Genomic DNA, 19,384 nt, shown 5'->3' with positions numbered 1-19,384 from the left:
AGAGGAGGGCGTGACCTCTCTCCCTGTTATGGTTCAGGTTGGGAGCACGGCCAGGGAGTGACCCCCTGTATCGAGGAAACTGCCGTTCAATGTGGTCGGGAATGACCAGTGTAGCCACCACAAGATCTTCATCATCCGACGGCGAATCGTCCGATGAATAAATGAAGTGGTGGAAGAAAAATTCATCTCCACGGTCCATACCTTTGTGGGCAAAGTATTGAACACCTTGCGGTCGTGGTGGCAAAGAGGCCGCGGTGATCACCTCGATGCAGCAGGGGTGGTTGGCGGCCGACTACTGGCCGCTCTGGAGCACTCGTCGGAAGCTGCCGTGGCCGCCGTGGTACGTCGCCGACGGTCGTATCCCCTCTGTCACCGGCTACGACGGCGACGACCAAATCTCCTCCAATCGACGACCAAAACTACGGCGAAAGCGTGGGCCTGGTGGCGGCCATGTCGAGATGTGGTTTGGTATGGACGGCCAGGGGGTGTGCAGTGAGGAGGCGGCTGGAGAATAGTGGTGGCGCCGGCGGCGGGGTGGGGCGGGGAGAGGGGGTGGAGGCGTTGGAAGCGAAGGGACTGCTAGTGTCTCCGACAGGCGGGTCACGGGGGGACAAGGGCGTGCGTCGACCCCGTCTACGCGATGTCTGTTTCACCCCAAACTCGGCGCAAGTTTGGGTCAAGGATGGGTCGAAAATGGACGGGATCCAGACATTTGTTCGTTTGGGGTCACCCGTTGGGCCGCGCTATTCGTCCGTTCTACCCAAAACAGACGCATCCGGACATGATGGGGTCGCAGTGGAGTTGGCCTAAAGACATGCAAACTAAAAGAAATCTACATACTACGTCGATCATCTAGCTACTCATCGTCGAAGATGTCTATGATCTCCGTGCCCGGCTCCGGCAGCATGGGCGGCAGCTGTAGCTCCGGCTGCTCCGCTCCAGCCTCCTCCGTCTCTATCTCTGCGTCGAGTTCGGCGAATAGCGCTTCAGACTCCGCCTGCTCGTGCCCGATTAGTTTCAGTTAGTGTTAGTTAAATAGAACGGAAACCTTGTAACTATACCAAGCCCGATCTTGATTCCAATAGAAAGGTTATGAATAAAAAAAAGATCTTTATCATGTTTCAGATGCCCGGTTGTAGATGCTCTTAGCCAGTAGTTTTGTACAAATGCATAATACAGAAAAAACATGTCATTCGCACTTATAGGCAACCTACGCTGGAATCATCTCACTGATGGATGTAGGTGTGATGATCTCCGTCAGGAGGTGCAGCACTGCAAAGGAGTCATCTTTCCAGGGAACAATGTTGGGTGCCAATGTGTAAGTGCAATGGATCGTGCAATATAGACTCCAACATGTGGTCATTAGTTCATCTCTCGGTAGCGTACTAGCTTGCCACCAGCACGGTCCACACGACCTGGTTTCTGGCCGTGGCCTGTGGGTTAGAAAAAGCTCCCCGTTCGGTAATCACGCAACGCATGCTGCTGGTGTGCTTCCTGCCCATGAGGAAAGAAGACTGACGTTCGTCGGCCTCACTGCACGTTTTTTTTCTTGACAACAAAGAACACTTTTTTAAACTCACAATGAAGCAGTGAGGGATCCACCATAGGGATGAGCTGGGGCAGCCGCCATGGGTTGCCGGCGGGGTGGTGTAGGGTGCCCCCAACCTCGGATCAACAATTCGCCGGGGGAGGGGGGGACCAAGTTTGATACAATTTTGGTCATGGCATTGGTCAAATCAAACGTGGCGTTCCGACCCAGCGAACAATTAAGAAAGAGGAAGAAAGGGTTGAATGGGCTTAAGTGAGCCTATATAAATGTTGTAGCCCAGCCCAATAGCCAATAGGAGAGCTCCTTCACCGGAGCCGGGAGAAATGGCGGATCCTAATTAATGCATAGGTCGAGGCATAGTCAGGTAACGCGTACCCTCCCCCGACCGCACGCACCATATTGGCCCGGCCCAGTTTGATAGTTTCATGTGTTTTTCCACCGGTTCTGGAAAGGATGTAGAACAATTTTTTTCCGCTTTTCTGTTGTTTTCTTCAGGTTTTTCTTTTCATATTTTCTTCTTCTTTTCTCCTCCTATTTATTTTTATTTTTCTTCTATTTTTAAATTTTTTCAACATTTTTTCAGAATCATGAACTTTTTTTGAATCCGCGAATATATTTTTCAAAATCATGAACATTTTCTGAATTCAAGAATATTTTCTGAACCTATGAATTTTTTGAGTTTGTGAATTCGCCAACATCTTTTGAATACGTGGACATTTTTTTTGAATGCACAAACATTTTATGATTTAATAAACATTTTATGAATTCGCGGACATTTTTTAAATTCACGAACATCTTCTGAATACGCGGGCTTTTTTTTAAATCACAAACATTTTATGCTTTCCCTAATTTTTTTTAAGGAAGCAAAAAGAGAAAAGAAAAGGAAAAAAGAAAAAAACATGGGCACCTGTGTCTGCAATGGGCCGGACCACAATGCATGACAGGGGGGTGACCGTTTGCACGATATCCCTCGACCTAAGCGATGATTAGGAGCTCCCGGGAGACATACCAGGGGGGTGGCCATGTCGTTAGACACTGCATGTGGCATCTCCTAGTCTCTACGCATGCAGGGGGTAGCGTAGAAACGCACACCCCAGGCCTACCCAAACCTTTGTAGCATAACATAATGGCCGACCCACATACACTTTTTTGTGTGCCTTCCTCCCACGGTTTTGGGAAGGTTCCTTCCCTGAACTGGGTCTTTCCTCTCTGTGTGTGTTTTTTTTCTGGGAATTTGCACGGCAGCGATGAAGGTAGTTTGCAGCAATTTAGGATCGTGGGCGGGGATATGGAAGACTGGGGGGTGGATCTCAGGGGCAATTGCAGCGCAAAACCGGTTGTTCAAGCGTCTGGTTATTTTAGAGATTTGGGTGTGGTGGGTAGACTATCGAAGGCGAAGTTGGTCGAAAGAACGTTACATTCTTTTTAAGTAAGGGAGGAGATGATTTGATATTATACGTCATTTCAGGAGGGTTTTGTTCCATATATTTTCCATGTTCTTTAACAGTTGAGTTCCATTACTTTTCGTTGACTAGACTGGCATTTGCAAAAAAAAAAGGACCTCAAATGTTTAACCTGACTAAGTTCAATTTTTGGATCCGCCACTGCAATGAAGTATCATGGAAATACAAACACAAGTACATAGTCGACCTCTGCATGACTAACATGCACATCCAATATTGACGCATACAAAGGTTCATGCCGGCAATAGCAAAGTCATATAAGATCAAAGTTATGCCTAGACGGATGGAGAAAACAAAGTGATCGAAACAACGATCGACGAAAACAATGATCGAGTAACATACATGCTCAATGAGCCGAGCTTTGTTTGTGCTTGTCCCAAAATCACTAAGATCGTAAAACAGATGTGGTTTGAAACAAACATATGTTAACCCCAATATTCATCAATAAGGTAAGAGCAACAGAAACGTTCGTTTTGACCTGACATGAATCCTGCCAGGCTGACATAACAAACATTTATTTTTGTGACGGTGGAAAGAAACAATATTACAAGTTTACATCAAACGATACGACTTTAGATTAAATACCCGCTTTATTCAGTAGCTTCCTCTGTTGAACTTATAAAGCAAAATATTACTAGAAGCAAGTGACGCCCTCCAAAACTCGTGAATGGGCTTTTGATCACTTGCGCGTGTATAACGGTCTCGAGCTTACTTCAGTTACATGCTTATCTTGGCCCTTCCACCATAGATCGGGTTATAAAATAAAAGACGTATCATACTTTTGTGTGTATGCTTCACACATGAGAAATGGATTTTAGCTATGTCATGACACGATATTTGTGTCCTGACAGAAATTTAGCACCTGCTATCTTCAGGACAAAGTGAGCACAAGAGTTATCGACGACAAGGGTAGGCGGCTAGTGAGGCTGGACTGAAACTTCTTTCTCCATTAGAGCTTCATGAATCTGATTCATAGAAAACAGGGTAATTATTTGAAAGTACTGTACTAAACCATGCATGCTATATGACAGAAATGACACATTTGCGGGACTGAACGGTACAAAACTAATATTGACAACATTGTGCTAGCGAGAACTGGCTGCAACAGCACGGCGTCGAGGAAATGCATAATACTCCTGATCCCTGCGTGGTGGCATGTTGCAGAGTCGCTGCTCTCCTAACCATTGGTGTTGGGAGGCGGCACAACGTGTTGCCCCCTTGAGTTGACGCCAACGACGCGTGATCACGTGATGGGCTGGCCCTGCCCCAAGTGGACGGAGTGGGACGATTGCACATGGTGGCGCCGAGGTGAGGCGGTGAAGGTGGAGCACGATGGGAGGATCTGACACGTCGGTGGTTAAGTGAATGTCGCACGCGGTGGGAGGATTTTGCACGACAACAACGAAGGTAGCTTGCAGCGGTTTAGGATCATGGCAGGGATATGGAAGACTGAGGGGTGGATCTCAGGGCCAATCGTGCGCTTGGGCAATTGTGCACTGGCTGACCATGGTTTTCTTAGATTGTTCTGCGATTGTTCAAGCGTCCGGTTCTTTTAGAGATTTGAGTGTGGTGGGTAGACGATTGAAGAGGAAATTGGACGGCAGAATGTTACGTTTAAGTAAGAGAAGAGATGATTTGATATTGTAGGTCATTCCACGAGGGTTTTGTTTCATATATTTTCTATGTTCTTAGTAATTGAGTTCCATTAGTTGTGGTTGACTAGACTTGCATTTGTGGGGAAAAAGACCACATCCTGGCTAAGTTTAATTCCTGGATCCACCTCTGCAATGAGGTATCATGGAAATACAAACACAACAAGTACATAGTCGATCTCCGCATGACTAAGATGCACATATCAATCTTGACACATGCAAAGGTTCACGCCGGTAAAAGCAAAGTCATGTAGGATCAACATGATATGCCTAGACCGAGGGAGAAGGCAAAGAGATCGAAGCAACGGTCGACTAAAACAATGATCGAGTAGCATACATGCTCAAGGAGCCGAGCTTTGTTTGTGCTTATCCCAAAATCACTAAGATATGGTTTGAAACAAACATATGTTAACCACAATGTCATCAATAAGGTAAGAGCAACAGAAACGTTTGTTTTGACACAAGACCCTGCCAGGCTTGTTAGATATAATCTTGATGTCTCGTGTATCTGCATGTTTTTGGTTTTTCGTTCTGCATAGGGAGTCGTCCGGCAAGGTCTCGGCTGAGTGCGCACAGCTGTGAGATGCAGCATGGCCGTGAGAAGCGGTAAGGCGTGGCTGGGGTCAGACCGGCTGGAAAAATATCAACTAGTGGAGATCGTCTAGTTTGTTAGTTTGTTAGCGCATGGATAGGTTAGTTAGCCGCATGAGCTTGCACGTCCTAGAGAGATTCTAGGGGAAGAGTTATGCATGCGTGGGCACTGCTAGTGGCCGGGTAGTGCGCCTGTGTGGCTGCTACTTATACAGATGCAAAGCATGTTTACCTTTGACAAGAAATAGACAGAAGAAAACGCTGGCTGTGTGAGGCAGCGGCACCAAACTTTTTGTGTTCTTGTGTTCTTGGTTCTTGTGTTCTTGCGTGTGTTGTGTGAAACAACCAAGAGAGAAGAGGTGAGCTGAGAGAGTCGGCTCCAACATTTGGTATCAAAGCCAGGTGATGACGAAGACGATGCCGCGTGATTCTTCAGCGAGTGGAGCATTGGTGCCGAGCGACTCGTCAGCGACCGCGGCTGCGGCGGCGACGGCGGCAGCGGGGAAGCTCCCGTTCCCGCTGCTCACGAGGACGAACTACGCGGCATGGGCGATGAGGATGAAGTACCTCTTGCGCGCCAATGGCGCGTGGGGGGCCGTTGATCGCGAGGCGTCGGCCTCGGAGGTCGACAAGGGCAAGGAGGAGATGGCCATGACGATCATCTCCCGGTCGATCGACGACACGACGTTGCTGCGCGTTGCTGAGAAGGAGACCGCCACCGATGTGTGGGTGGCGCTACGCTCCATGCACGTTGGCGTCGAGCGCGTCCGAGAGGCGAGGATTCAGTCCTTGCGCTCGGAGTTTGATGGCCTCAAGATGGGCGATGCGGAGTCCGTGGATGATTTCGCGGCGAGGTTCACGACGCTCGTGGGGCGCATCCGTGAGCTTGGTGATGCGATGGAGGAGAAGTACGTCGTGAAGAAGCTGCTCCGAGCCGTCTCCAACAAGTTCATCCACGTTGCGTCATCGATTGCATTGTTCGGCGACACGAACAAGATGGCCATGGAGGAGGCCATTGGTTCACTCAAGGCACACGAGGAACTCGTCAAGGAGCGGGAGACAGGACGTGAAGAAGAGCAGCTCCTCATGGCGAGAGGGCAAGACTCGTCGCGAGGACGGGGTCGTGGCCGTGGACGCAGTGGAGGACGCAAAAACAAAAGTGAGGTACAATGTTACAATTGTCGTCAACTTGGTCACTTTGCTTGGGAGTGTCCGGAGAAGAAGAAGGAGAATGAGGAGAAGGCGCTGCTGGCCGGCTACGGCAGCGACGGACCGGCTCTCCTTTGAAGTTTCTGCGTGAAGATTGGCCATCAAGATTAGGGGGTTGAATGTTAGATATAATCTTGATGTCTCGTGTATCTGCATGTTTTTGGTTTTTCGTTCTGCATTTAGCGTAGGGAGTCGTCCGGCAAGGTCTCGGCTGAGTGCTCACAGCTGTGAGATGCAGCATGGCCGTGAGAAGCGGTAAGGCGTGGCTGGGGTCAGACCGGCTGGAAAAATATCAACTAGAGGAGATCGTCTAGTTTGTTAGTTTGTTAGCGCATGGATAGATTAGTTAGCCGCATGAGCTTGCACGTCCTAGAGAGATTCTAGGGGAAGAGTTATGCGTGCGTGGGCACTGCTAGTGGCCGGGTAGTGCGCCTGTGCTGGCTGTGTGAGGCAGCGGTACCAAACTTTTTGTGTTCTTGTGTTCTTGCGTGTGTTGTGTGAAATAACCAAGAGAGAAGAGGTGAGCTGAGAGAGTCGGCTCCAACAAGGCTGACATAACAAACATTTATTTTTGTGACGGTGAAAGGAAACAATATTACAAATTTAGATCAAACGATACGACTGCACATAAAATACCCACTTTATTCAGTAGCTTCCTCTGGGGAACTTAGAAAGCAAAATATTACTAGAAGCAAGTGACGCCCTCCGAAAGTCGTGAATGGGCTTTTGATCACTTGCGGTCTTGAGCTTACTTCAGTTACATGCTTATCTTGGCCCTTCCACCATAGATACCACGGAGGCGACACTCTGTTTGGAACGTGACGAACACCGTGATACCGAGGCTTACCAAGCTTGGCTTAGTTGGTATATGGTGCATCCGCACCGTAGTAAGATGGCGATGGTGCCGCCGCCGAGTACCCGGATCGTGCTGGTGGCGGGAATTTCCCATGGCGGCGTGGCGGTGGCGGCGGTGCTTTACCATGATGAGCCAGGGGTGGCGTTGGGTGCTTATGCCCCGGAGGTGTCGGAACATGCGGCGGATAATGGGATGGAGGCGGAGGTGGCAAGTGGTGTGCCGGGGGCGACGGCGAATGGTGAGCAGGTGGTGGCGGCGAGTGTTGAGCCGGAGGCGGCGGCGAATGGTTCGCAGGGGGTGGCAAGTGGTGAGCCGGGGGCGGCGGTGAAGGGTGAGCAGGGGGTGGCGAGTGGTGTGCCGGGGGCGGCGGCGAAGTGTGGGCAGGCGGCGACAAATGGTGAGCAGGCGGCGGTGGTGACTGATAAGCAGGAGGCGGCAAATGAGGCGGCGGTGCATTGTGAGCGGGAGGTGGAGCTTCGTGGTGCTGTTGGTGGTGCCCGAGGTGACCATGGTGCTTGTGCTCAGTTGCATTGCCGTGGCCGAGGTGGCCATGGTGCTTGTGCTCGGATGCATTGTTGTGGTATGGCGCCGGTGCCACCACGGGCGAGCTATCATGGTGGTGATGCTTCCCGTGCTCAGATGCGTTGCGGAATGCCGGTGGCTCGGCCGGCGGCTTGGCATGGTGGTGATCCTTCCCAAGTCCAGGTGCATGGTGCGCCGTCGTTGGTGCCTCGGCATAGGCAGCCGGGGCCAGCAGGAAGGCGCCGTAAGGCGGGGATGCACCATCAGCGTAGGGAGCCGGAGCCGGAGCTGCGACCGGCGAGGAGGCAGTGACGCTGCAGTAGGGCAGGAGCGTCGCTGCAAGAGCGAGGAGAAGGGCGACGCCCTTCATGTTCGTGCTGGTGGCCATCTTGATCTACGTACTCGTCGCTGCTTGGTTTGCCTCCGTTGCTCCTCCATTTGGCGCCTTATATAGCGGAGATTTGAAACGGAAGTCTGCCTTGTTTGCTCGTTGTCCACCTCTGACCAAACCCACTATCTTGGTGCTTGGACTTCGGACAAACTAGAAAGGACCATCCGTAGAATTGGGAGCGGCGGAGCGCCGACTGGGCCGTGTTGCATGGGGCTCCAATTTCCATGCTGTAGAATACTTCAGAATTTCCCGCTTAATTGCGTATAGGAGAGGCTAAAAAAAATTGCTTATAAGAAATTGCTCAAAAATTGCAAATGCTCCGTAGCAAGCTTTTAAGGGCATCTCTAGCATATCCCCAAAAGCTATGTATGAGGAAAAAATTCCGATTTGGCGACTGAAACCTTGAACTTCGCTCGGTTTGAGATTGCTCGAATTTTAATATAAGTTGAGCTGAGTCTAATCCAACTTGACTCGTTTGCAGCCTTTAACTACATCGAAGGAAGAAAAAAAGGAGGAAGAAGGGACAATAAAATGAAGAGAGGCTTCCATGTGGAATCAAGTGTGTTTGGGGATTAAGCTTTGGGGGTCTGCTAGATGAAAACAGGTTTAACCCCACTAAAATATAGTTGTTTTGTGGAAGATATGATTTGAGATTACAAGATGAGGGATCTGCTAGAGATGCCCTTGATGGCTTAGTGAGACCAAATTTGGCCATGATACTTCAGATGGTACTCTATTCAAATATGTGCCGAACTAATTAGAATATCATCCCTATAACTATTACCGGAAGATATCCCACACGTTGACATGGAACATGTAAGTGCATCTAGTGTCATCCCTTGTTGGTTTTGGAGTATTGACGATAAAATTGGTTGAGGGACTAATGTGTTTTTGAGATTCACAGAAGAACACAAGTAGAAGTCCCTATAGATTTGGTTTACCCATCAAAGATGACCCTAAAAATTTATGAAGACACCGAAGATAATGGTGGTTCGTGGAGACATTCATGTTGATGACAAATGGAACACGAAGACTTCCGCTTGAAGAGAATGGAGCGCGAAGACATAGTCTTTTGGTAGTTTCATTTTCTTTTTTCTTGAGTCATAGGAACCGCCACATTGCTAAGTAGGGTCGAGGTAAACAAAGTCAGAAAACTGACGTGATGCTCAGCCTAAAATCACGTGTCTTCCAATGAAGACAATGAGAGGAAATCTCTTTCTGAGTTAGGTGAGTTAGCTTTACTTCAAGCTCAAGTAAAGTTGTCTTGTGTGATTGAAATCCAACCGTTGGACACATGTCGATTGCCAAATGACCCAAGGCCATTTCGAACATATCATGTCGGGTTGCCTCCTGGCTATAAATAGCCCACCTCCTCCACCATAAGTTGGTGGCTGCTTCGAGTTACTGCACGACTGTTATCCTTTGAGAGCAACCCACCTTTGAAGCCTTTGAGAGAGAATCTTTGTGAGGACAAACCCAAAACACACATAACTCAAAAGTGAGTGAGCATCACTGAAGCCTTTCTGTTCCGTGTGAATCAAAGACTTGTTACACTTGAAGACTGTGATCTTGCAACAGGCCAGGCGTCACGTTCTGAGCATCCAAAAGTCATTGTGGATTGCCGGTGAACGAAGTCTGTGAAGGTTTGAAAGTCTACCTTGAAGACTTACCCGAGTGATTGGGCGAGATTTGCGGGTCCTATCTCAAGGGGAATAAGGTGAATACTAGGTCTTCTGAGTTCAATCTCAGCCTCCCTAACCAGACGTACAACCATCACAGCAGCTGGAACTGGTCAAACAAATCACGTGTCTTCTTCAAGCAACTGGTTTCTATCACTTCACTCCTTTACTTACTGTTTAGTTTCGTGAAGCCTTTGCTTGCTCGTTCTATTCGAAGACATTGCGTGAAGACATTCCCTCTGTTTACATCTTTGTCTTCACACTATCTTCATTAACTTCTCTATTCTACCTAATTGTTGTTTGTCTTCGCATTTCACCTCAATTGTTGTAGACATGTCAGCATGTCTAGTGTAGTTTATCTTCCACTGTATCATGTTTAGTTGCTATTTTAGTTTCACGTCTTCAAAGACATTGCTTGTTTCGAAGACTTTCATAAAAATCCCCTATTCACCTCCCCTCTAGTCAATAACTAGCACTTTCAAAACATATAAAGAATAGTATACTAATGATGTGGATAATTACGAGGATTAATTATAATGAGATAGCCTCCAATGACATAGTAGATATCCATGATTTATTGATGTAGAAGGCTTGCATGCATTAAAAATTAGGCTCTGGATTGCAACCACTTAAGAATAGAGGATAAGTGAACTGTCATGCCTACTTGCAACACATGTTTACCTCAAATAAGAGCTCCCAACCTCGCATTGGAATCTCGATTAGTTCCTATAAATCTTTCTTTTTGATACAACACTCAAATGTGTGTTTTCTTTTCTTTTCTTTCTTTTTAAAAGTGGCAAAAGGTTTGCCAGATTCATTAATTAAGAAGAGTGTGTTACAGAACGATTGTGTGAGTGCGAAAAAAGAAGGAAAGTGCCTACTCTTCTGGCATGACAATACCCAAATGCTTAGCCCCGACCGCAACCCACAAGGCGGCCTCATGACAGATGCATCGGGTGAAGATCGGTGGAGGGGTCTGCTTGTGGTTACAAACACGCAAGTTACGCTTGTTCCAAATCTCTCCACGTGACCAACATGGCAACGGGAGCCATCGCCTTGTGCCTAGAAATGTCATGGTGTATGATAGAGTCCCACAAAGACTTGACGTCGACGAATGCATTCCAGGAGGCGATGTCAAGCATATGAATGCCAGACCAATCCTTCACCATGTTCCAAATGTGTATGGATAAGCATCATTGAAAGATCATGTGTGTCCCCGTCTCTGGGACGCAGTTGCAAAGAGGGCGTTGGTCGCAGTTGGGCCACCCGCATTTGGCTGGGTGATGCACCATCAAAGCTCTATTTTGATTACTGAGGCAAGCAAAGATATTGCATTTGGGGCGGAGGGGGAGGGTTAATTTCTAAATGTTGTGCTTCATGTTGGATGGAATTATCGTGAGGAATGGGGCATTGTATGCTGAGGTCACGGAGTAGTTCCGAGAGGGGGCACCTTCCAAGAGATGGAGTCAAACTACTTATTAGAAAGGTGAACATTAGACGTGTAGCTCGACAAGAAGGCGAACTTCTATAATTGTTGCATGGAGAGGCCATTGAATGTGTCGACTTGATCCACCCACCTATTATTAGGTAGGGTCTCATGAACATTCGAAAACTTCCTTTTAAAGATGGCAAAAATGGTGGGAGCCATATCTTTTGGTCGTAGGCCATCCACCCAAGAAGAGTTCCAAAAAGAAAAATCATTTTGACCATTTTCAGCGGTAACGATTACCTCTGCCTAGAAGGGGGGCCATTTCAAGATGGAACATAGGTAGTGGGCAAGATTATCGGTAAAATAAAATCAGTGTTTCATTACTTTGATGTGGCTTTGGTGTTGAATATGTGTTTTGTCATCATTGCGTCAAGTAGTAATGTCGTTTTTTTAAAAGCGTCGTCAATGTATTTTGGTGATATGTCCAAAACACCTCTTAGCTGGTGAATAAAATTCATTGTTAACTAATTCGTTTGATGCGTTAGTTATTTCGGCTTGCTCTTTGCAAGTGTCCACATAAATATTATTACTTCCCCGTTCACTATTATAATATGTTTTAACTTTTTGTGATTCGCATGTATAGACGCATTTTAGTTTATTTATTCACTCACTTCAGTCCGTATATAGTCTATATTGAAATATCCAAAACATTTTATATTTTAGAACAGATGGAGTAATATGTAAAATGGTTTTTCTCTTAAGGAATGGGCACTCATTCTTTTCTTTTCTTTTCTTGCATTTTTTTAGATATTTTTTTTCTTTTTTTGCATCCGCAAAAAAGAAGAAAAAAAAACATTCCTGCCTTTTTAGTGGGCTTGGACCTTAAAAGACTTGTTTGTCTTCGCGGCAGCTGTGGGTTGGTGTGCTTGGACCAAACTACGCAGTGTGGGCTTTGACATCGTAGCTCTCTTTTGGACGGAAGAATTCTCCGGTTGCAGGACAGCGGGAGGGCTTTTGTCGGTAGTCTGGGCGAAACCAATCCACGCAAAAGACGTCCGGTGGGCAGACAAGAATTTTCGTTTGACTCATGATATTATGCCCCTTTGGAAGATGGTGATCACAGAGGTTTGAGTAACAGTAGTTCATTTTGTTACTGGCTGTTGCTCAGCCTTGCTTCACTTACATAGGCTTATGAAAGCTACATTTGCTACTAAATTTTGGCATATGCGGCGATTTTGTGAATTTGTTATTTTCCATGAGGTGGCTCATTCTTCTCAAGTTTACAATGGCATTTGGCGAATCTAATTACTGTGAAGTTGGCTGAAAAAAGCTGCTAGGTACCTCATTTGTTGGACGAAGCGCACTGTCAATTCTGATTTGATCCAAATTATTAGGAGGAAACATTAGAACCGTAATTTAAAGCCTCCCGAAGCCGCCAAGGTCAGTTTCCTTACGAGTCAATTTTTCTACTGTTGCTCCTGCAATGCTGTCCATGTCAAAAAAGCATATCGTCCGTTGTACTAAATGGCTATGCTTCAAGGCATGTGATGTGCAGTAGATGTCTGGTTAAGATTAGGCGGAACCGGACGAACCCAACCCCTCATGAAAACGGCATCGTCTGCTGGCACGGTCAACCGAAAAAGATAACCTCGGTGATGGTTAGGTAGATCTAGGCATTCCCACGACGGTGAGATCTGCACCTATTTTCTTTGTAAGCCTTGCATGAGGGCGTGTCTTAGCTAGACTGACACCGATCCACCCACCCTAGTGTCTTCTTAGCCAGTTGTGTGTACATACACGGTCACACGGCCGGGGTAAAGCGAAAGATGTTTCTTTCTTTCCGTGTGCACGATGGACGCATCACGCATTATTAAGCTTTCGGAACCGAACGATTAGGCAAATCGCACCGCCGGAATCAGTTGGCTCGTGGATGCATGTGTGCTTGCAGACTGATCTCTGTCAAAGTGCAGAATGAGAGCAGATGGGCGCCATCTTTCTTTCCAGGGAACAATGTTGCGTGCCCATCAGTGCATGTGCATCTGTGCAACAAGCAAGCAATAGATCGAGGCGAGAGAACCACGTTGGGCCGTTCGTCGGTACGGTACGGTACTCATCGGCGGCACCGCACACGCCCATCCAGTGCGCGAACATGGTCGTAGATTCGTAGCCATGTCGGCAGCCGGGACCATCCATGATCGGAGCCGCGCTCAAAGGATGGATCGTGGAAGGAACTAGACGCAGATGAGCAGGGAAACGAGCGATCGGTCTGGAATAGAAAACGTACGTTGCAAATAGTGTACTCCATGCTGTGGACTGTGGTCGCCGGAAGTCTCGTCGCAGCTTCGCCCATTTTGCGGCCCATTTGCAGCGTGGATCCAAGGGAGGGCACAGTCCCTCCGAACTCTCTGTACGTACTAATTGGTTGTCGCCATTCTCGCGCTCGCCTCGTCAACTTGTGTCACTCTTTTTCTTTCCTTTTCTTTTTCTTTTGGAGGAACTTGTTTCATTCTCCGCATCGCACTCCCAAAACCATAATCAATTGCTCCTGTCCTGCGTCCTCTGCATGTGCCCCTCTCGCCCTGGTTTTCTTCTTGTTGCTTTGCGCCTTGCTTGCAGTTGCCGGGTTCAATTCAACACACGCCGCCCGTGCTGTCGGCGTAAATGCGATGCATGGCCTTGCCTGACGGTCAAAGCCCGGGGCCCTACTGGCCTACTGCTGCTCGTCAGCGGCGGGCGCAGTGGCCGACGACGTGAATCCGGTGACTCAATTGATGATGCCCCTTGGCTCGGTTCATGCACTTCAATTTGTTCCAGCTTTTTGCTCATACTCCTACAGCAGGGAGTAGGCTCCTAGATGTAACTGCTCCCATGACTGGAATGAATGTTGCTGCTTCCGAGTTTCCCCGGACGAAGGATCGAGCTACTACTATACTTCATACTTGTACCGTACCAGTATTTTGTACGTATAATACTAAGATGCAGTAGCTCGATCTGCAGCAATCAGTGTGGCAAGCAAGTTCCACAGCCTCGCTTGGCAGAAGCTCGTATGGACCCGGTTCCGATCCCTACTTCTTGAGCCATCCAGCATTTGTTTTCTACGGTAGCTTTTCTGGATCCTTCTGGTTCCGTCATGCGGGTCAGCGGGTGAACAGCAATGTCCTCGGCCAGCTGCTCTTCACAGGAAACCGTGTCGCCTCAAAACCCTAATGGGGGTGGCTCTACTCTGGACCAGTTTCTTTCCCCTTTTACTTGCTACTCCTACACAGGTAAGGTAAGTAGGTACACTGCCCGCTGCTTGCAGCTGGAAGTTCAGGTTCGTAACAGTACATCAAATTTCCCAAAAGGCTCCGTCCTTTATATCTCACCTCTCAGGAAATCATACTATGCCTGATAACATTGCAAGCGCCATTCTTTCCTTTGTTTATCCTGCTCTCGTCTGTAGATACTAGATACTAGGGATTAGGGACTGTTTTTCTTATGCTAGAGTGCTAGTACATATATAGGCCTAAATCCTGATTATCAAACCATGCATTTGGTAATTGGTAGTATCAAGTCAATGCTTGAGCAAAACAACGTACTAACGTCCAGCAGGAACCTACCAAATCCATGCTAGTGCCCTCCTACGTCTTTTCTCATGTTCGCCCGCTCGCACATGCTCCTTAAATCTCCTTGATAGTTGAACAATGGTTACATTAGAGCCGTGCTAGTACTGATAATCACATCCTCTAGCCTTCTATCTTTGCCATCTCGTCAACTTCTTTCCTTGTTTCGGGAAGGTGAGGAATTTCTCGCGAGCGAAAAACGAACGACATTGCAAAACCGCTTTCCTTGTGAAGTTGTGAGCAGCATCATTTCCGTGAAAATAATTTGCCTTTCTTGGTTCCCGCGCTTGCTTTTCTCCTCCAGCTTTTATCTTGCATGTTTTGTGCCTTTTCGTGTATGGTGGCCTCAAGTAAAATCCACGGATCTCTGACACCAATCGACATACCCATGTGGCCAAGAAAACCCATGAAGTACGTGTGAACAGGCAGACATGAAAAATGGAGCACTTCGTTTTGTCCATACTGTTCCTATTTGAAAAACTGTGACATTGATCCTAGGATTAGAATTTATACTTCAAACTCAATGAGAAGTCTCCAGTGCAAAATAATTAAATGGAACAAACTTCTACTCCGTATATTCTCACTTAGTAGTATGTACCACAATGACTACAAGCATTTTTTAGAAAAACAGTCTGCTTTCCATCAAAAGGAAAACAGTCTGCCATACCAAAAGATCAAGGTTTTCAAATCTGTGTGATAGATTACCATATTTAGCTCAACTGAAATTAAAATTGGTAGTGTAAGCACAGCATGTCAAGTTAATTTATTGTGCCAACTGTTCTTCTTGTCTTCTTTCACCAGGCTCGGTCAGACCTGTTGGCACCATGCATGCTACCCCCAGCAGCGCAGGTTTCACACTGACCTACTCCATTGTACTTCAAAATAGATGACCCAACTGCGAATCATCCTGTGGTTGAGATGGTTAAGTAGACAGTGGTATCCCTAACCCATCAGGATTTAAATCCTGGTGCTCGCATTATTCCCGAATTTATTTCAGGATTTCCGGCGATGCGCTTTCAGTGGGAGGAGACGTTTCCGTTGACGACGAGGCGCCTACGGTGACTTCGTAAATCTCAAGATGATATGCCGGCTCAGTCTCTCGGAGGTGCTCATAGAGGTAGGGTGTGCGTGTGTGCGTTCATAGGGATGAGTGTATGCGCGTGTATATAAGCGCTTGTGTCTGTACTGATGCTAAAAAAAATAGATGACCCAATTTTGTATTATACAAAGTTTACAAAGTTCCAACTTTATATAATACAAAATTGAATTATCTATTTTGAAACGAAGGAAGTACTAAGTTCGTAAAAATGAAGTTAAAAACAGATCACGCGCCCCGCATTCAGGTGGAGTACTAGGGTTCGGTTCTCTTCCGCTCATCACTTCTGTGACACCTTCCATTTATAACGTAAAATTGTTTCGGACGCTAAGATTTTTATGACCAGCCTTAAAGGGTGCTTGGATCCAAGGGATTATTTTTTAGAGGCTAAAATTCCAATCACCCCTAACTAAAGAGAGGCTAGGACTAGTCTTGAGGCTAAAAAATTTTAGTCATAGGAAACCTACTAAAATATGTATTAGGCCTCTCTCATCATTTAATGCCTCTCCTTTAACACATGCGAGTTCTGGATTGGAGGGTTCGGAGAATAATAAATGCTCAATAACTTGATTTTAGTCTCTTTAGTATTTGGATTCAAGTATGGATGAGGCTAGCAAGTTTTAGAGGGTGCTTGGATATGTTTTAGTCCTATAACTAACAGTAGTGGGACTAAAACTTGCTAGCCTCACCCATGCTTGGATCCAAATACTAAAAGACTTAAATCGAGTTATTGAGCATTTATTATCCTCCAAACCCTCCAATGCAAAACTCGCATGTGTTGAGAGGAGGCATTAAATGATGAGAAAGAGGATTAATACATATTTTAGTAGGTTTCCTATGACTAAAAAATTTTAGTCTCAAGACTAGTCCTAACCTCTCTTTAGTTAGGGATGCTTGGAACTTTAGCCTCTAAAAAACTAAAAATAATCCCTTGGATTCAAGCACCCTCTTAGTCCCACTATTTTTAGTCATGGAACTAAAATGTATCAAGCACCCTTTTAGTTAAATGAAACCACTAGAGTTAAACATGCATGCACCCGATAAATGTCATTCCTCGGGGCGTGTGCGCCTGTGCCTTTGCCAGTGCCTATGGTCGCGGGGATGCACCTAGACGGCAGAGACCTACTATACTGTTCTTTATTAAGCGTCGCATGGGCATATGCTGCAGAACACTAGTGTGAGATACTGTAGCTCACTGCGCCGCAGGACTTGCAGGCATGCATGCTGCGCCTGTGCGAGCAGAGCGTGATACTCAACGTCACATATTTTATGTGTAAACTCACTGGCATGCAAACATCGCATCTCGTCACCCATAGGCCAAGAAGATAGAAGAACAGCAAAACAGAGACGCGACCACGTTACATGCAACGGGAAACAACACCTTTTACTTCCATTTCCGTGGTGATTAATGGTTTTACAGTGACACTGGCAACATTGCGACACTAGCAACACAGACGCTAACACTGGACGAACACAAATGATAAGCTGGTAAGATAACTAATGGGAGCCATCTGCATTATTTCATCTCCTCAGAGATCGGCCCTAGTGGCTCGGCAGCAACTCACACACCGCAGGAGGATCAACGACGCCGTACGTACGTGGCTCTTCTTGGCCTGCTCGCACAACTCTTCTCGACCGCATCCTGCAAACACAAATGTTTACTTGGTTAGTTGGTGCTCTTCGGACAAATGGTGTGTGCATGCAAGAATGTAGACTGGTGTGGTTTGCACGTACCTAGGCTCCCAGCTTGACAGTGGTGGATCTTCTTAGTGGTGGTACGGCGGAGGCGGGGGGCTCGGGGTGGGAGGCTTGTACGCCGGAGGAGTAGGCGTCGGGGGCTTGTAGGGCGGTGGAGTCGGCTTCGGCGCCGGCGGAGTTGGCGACGGCGGCGGTGAGGGCTTGGGGACAGGCTTGTACGCCGGCGGTGAGACCTTGGGGGCGGGCTTGTACGCCGGCGGTGAGACCTTGGGGGCGGGCTTGTACGCCGGCGGTGAGACCTTGGGGGCGGGCTTGTACGCCGGCGGTGAGACCTTGGGGGCTGGCTTGTACGCCGGCGGTGAGACCTTGGGGGCTGGCTTGTACGCCGGCGGTGAGACCTTGGGGGCAGGCTTGTAGGCCGGCGGTGAGACCTTGGGGGCAGGCTTGTACGCCGGCGGCGAGGGCTTAGGCTGGGTTGGTGTTTTGTACATGGGAGGTGCAGGCTTGTGCGCCGGCGGTGAGGGCCTAGGCTGGGTTGGTGGTTTGTACGTGGGAGGTGCAGACTTGGGCGTAGGGTGGTAGGCCGGAGGCGAGGGAGATGGCTTCGGCGGCTTCGGGATCGGGGCGTAGGTGGGTGGTGTGGGTTTAGGGGCGGGAGGGATAGGTTTAGGCGTCGGGGGGCCGTGGGTGGGTGGCGCCTGAGCGTGGGAAGCGGCCGGTGGCTTGGCGTGGTGGTGGTGGTGAAGGGGCTTGTGCCCCTTGGGTGGCTTCTCGTGCTTGGGGGGTGGGGCGACCGGCGTCGGGGAAGGGGGGTGCCCGCCGCCGTAGCCGCTGCCCGCCTGGGCCTCGAGGACCAGGCTCACGGCCAGGAGGGCCACCAGGAGAGCGGCTTTGCCACCCATTCTCGCTCACTCTACTCTCACTACACTCCCTGCTGCTGGCTCTCTTGGCTGAGTGTGGTTCTGAGAAGAATGGTGCTCCATACCGCTGCTTATATAGACGATGGGGTCTTGGACGCTTGTGGCCGCATGTGATGGAGCGGCTCGGTGGCCAGAGGATAGGCATGAGCGGGAGGTTTCCCGGTTGGTCGCTCCGGGGTTCTACTGCTTCAGTGAGGGCGGGTTTGGTTGCGTGCATATGGCCTAGCCTTATCCGTGCGGGAAAGATTGAACCTGTTTGGTTGCATGCGTTCATTATGCGGCTCGTATCGCATAAGACTTAAAGCACGTCCAGGCCAGGCCCAAGGAAAACGTCCGAATCGGCAGTAGCTCGCGAGCCTGGCTCGAGCGAGGCAGGAAAGGGCGGCGCGCTTCTTCCCTCGTGCGAGCAGGGAGATGGCGCAAGCTCGCCCGCATCGCCGAAAAATCGGCGGAAGGATTTTGGCTCACCTCCGCCCAAGTCCACCCCTATTTAGGTCCTCCCTCACCGCCCAACTCCCGCCACCATTCTCCCTCTGTTAGAGCTTTTTCGTGGACGCGCATCTTCATCGGCCGGCGGTCCACGGCGTCGGCGCTCCTTCATCGGCCGACGTTGATCTTTCACGACTGTCCCCCCTCGTCCTCGAGCTGCGGCCATGGCCTCTGTGAGTTCAATCCCCCTTTCTCTCTGTTTCTTTTACCTAGATCTGAGCTGCAACTAGGGTTTGAT

At 48.4% G+C, this 19,384-nt stretch overlaps 1 protein-coding gene across 1 annotated transcript; it reads right to left on the bottom strand.

The window, feature by feature from the left end:
- Nucleotides 1-17,402: 17,402 nt before the first annotated feature.
- On the bottom strand, nt 17,403-18,715 carry LOC125538208 (extensin-like). Its single transcript, XM_048701487.1, has 2 exons — nt 17,774-18,715; nt 17,403-17,681 (listed from the first exon to the last, which is right to left on the bottom strand). The coding sequence occupies exon 1, from the start codon at nt 18,637-18,639 to the stop codon at nt 17,806-17,808; it is 834 nt and encodes a 277-aa protein (XP_048557444.1). The 5' UTR covers nt 18,640-18,715; the 3' UTR covers nt 17,403-17,681; nt 17,774-17,805.
- Between the last annotated feature and the right edge of the window lie 669 nt (nt 18,716-19,384).

Source organism: Triticum urartu, chromosome 2 (assembly GCF_003073215.2).
Source record: "Triticum urartu cultivar G1812 chromosome 2, Tu2.1, whole genome shotgun sequence".
Classification (NCBI taxonomy): Eukaryota; Viridiplantae; Streptophyta; class Magnoliopsida; order Poales; family Poaceae; genus Triticum; species Triticum urartu.
This window is presented reverse-complemented; position numbering and strand designations above follow the sequence as displayed.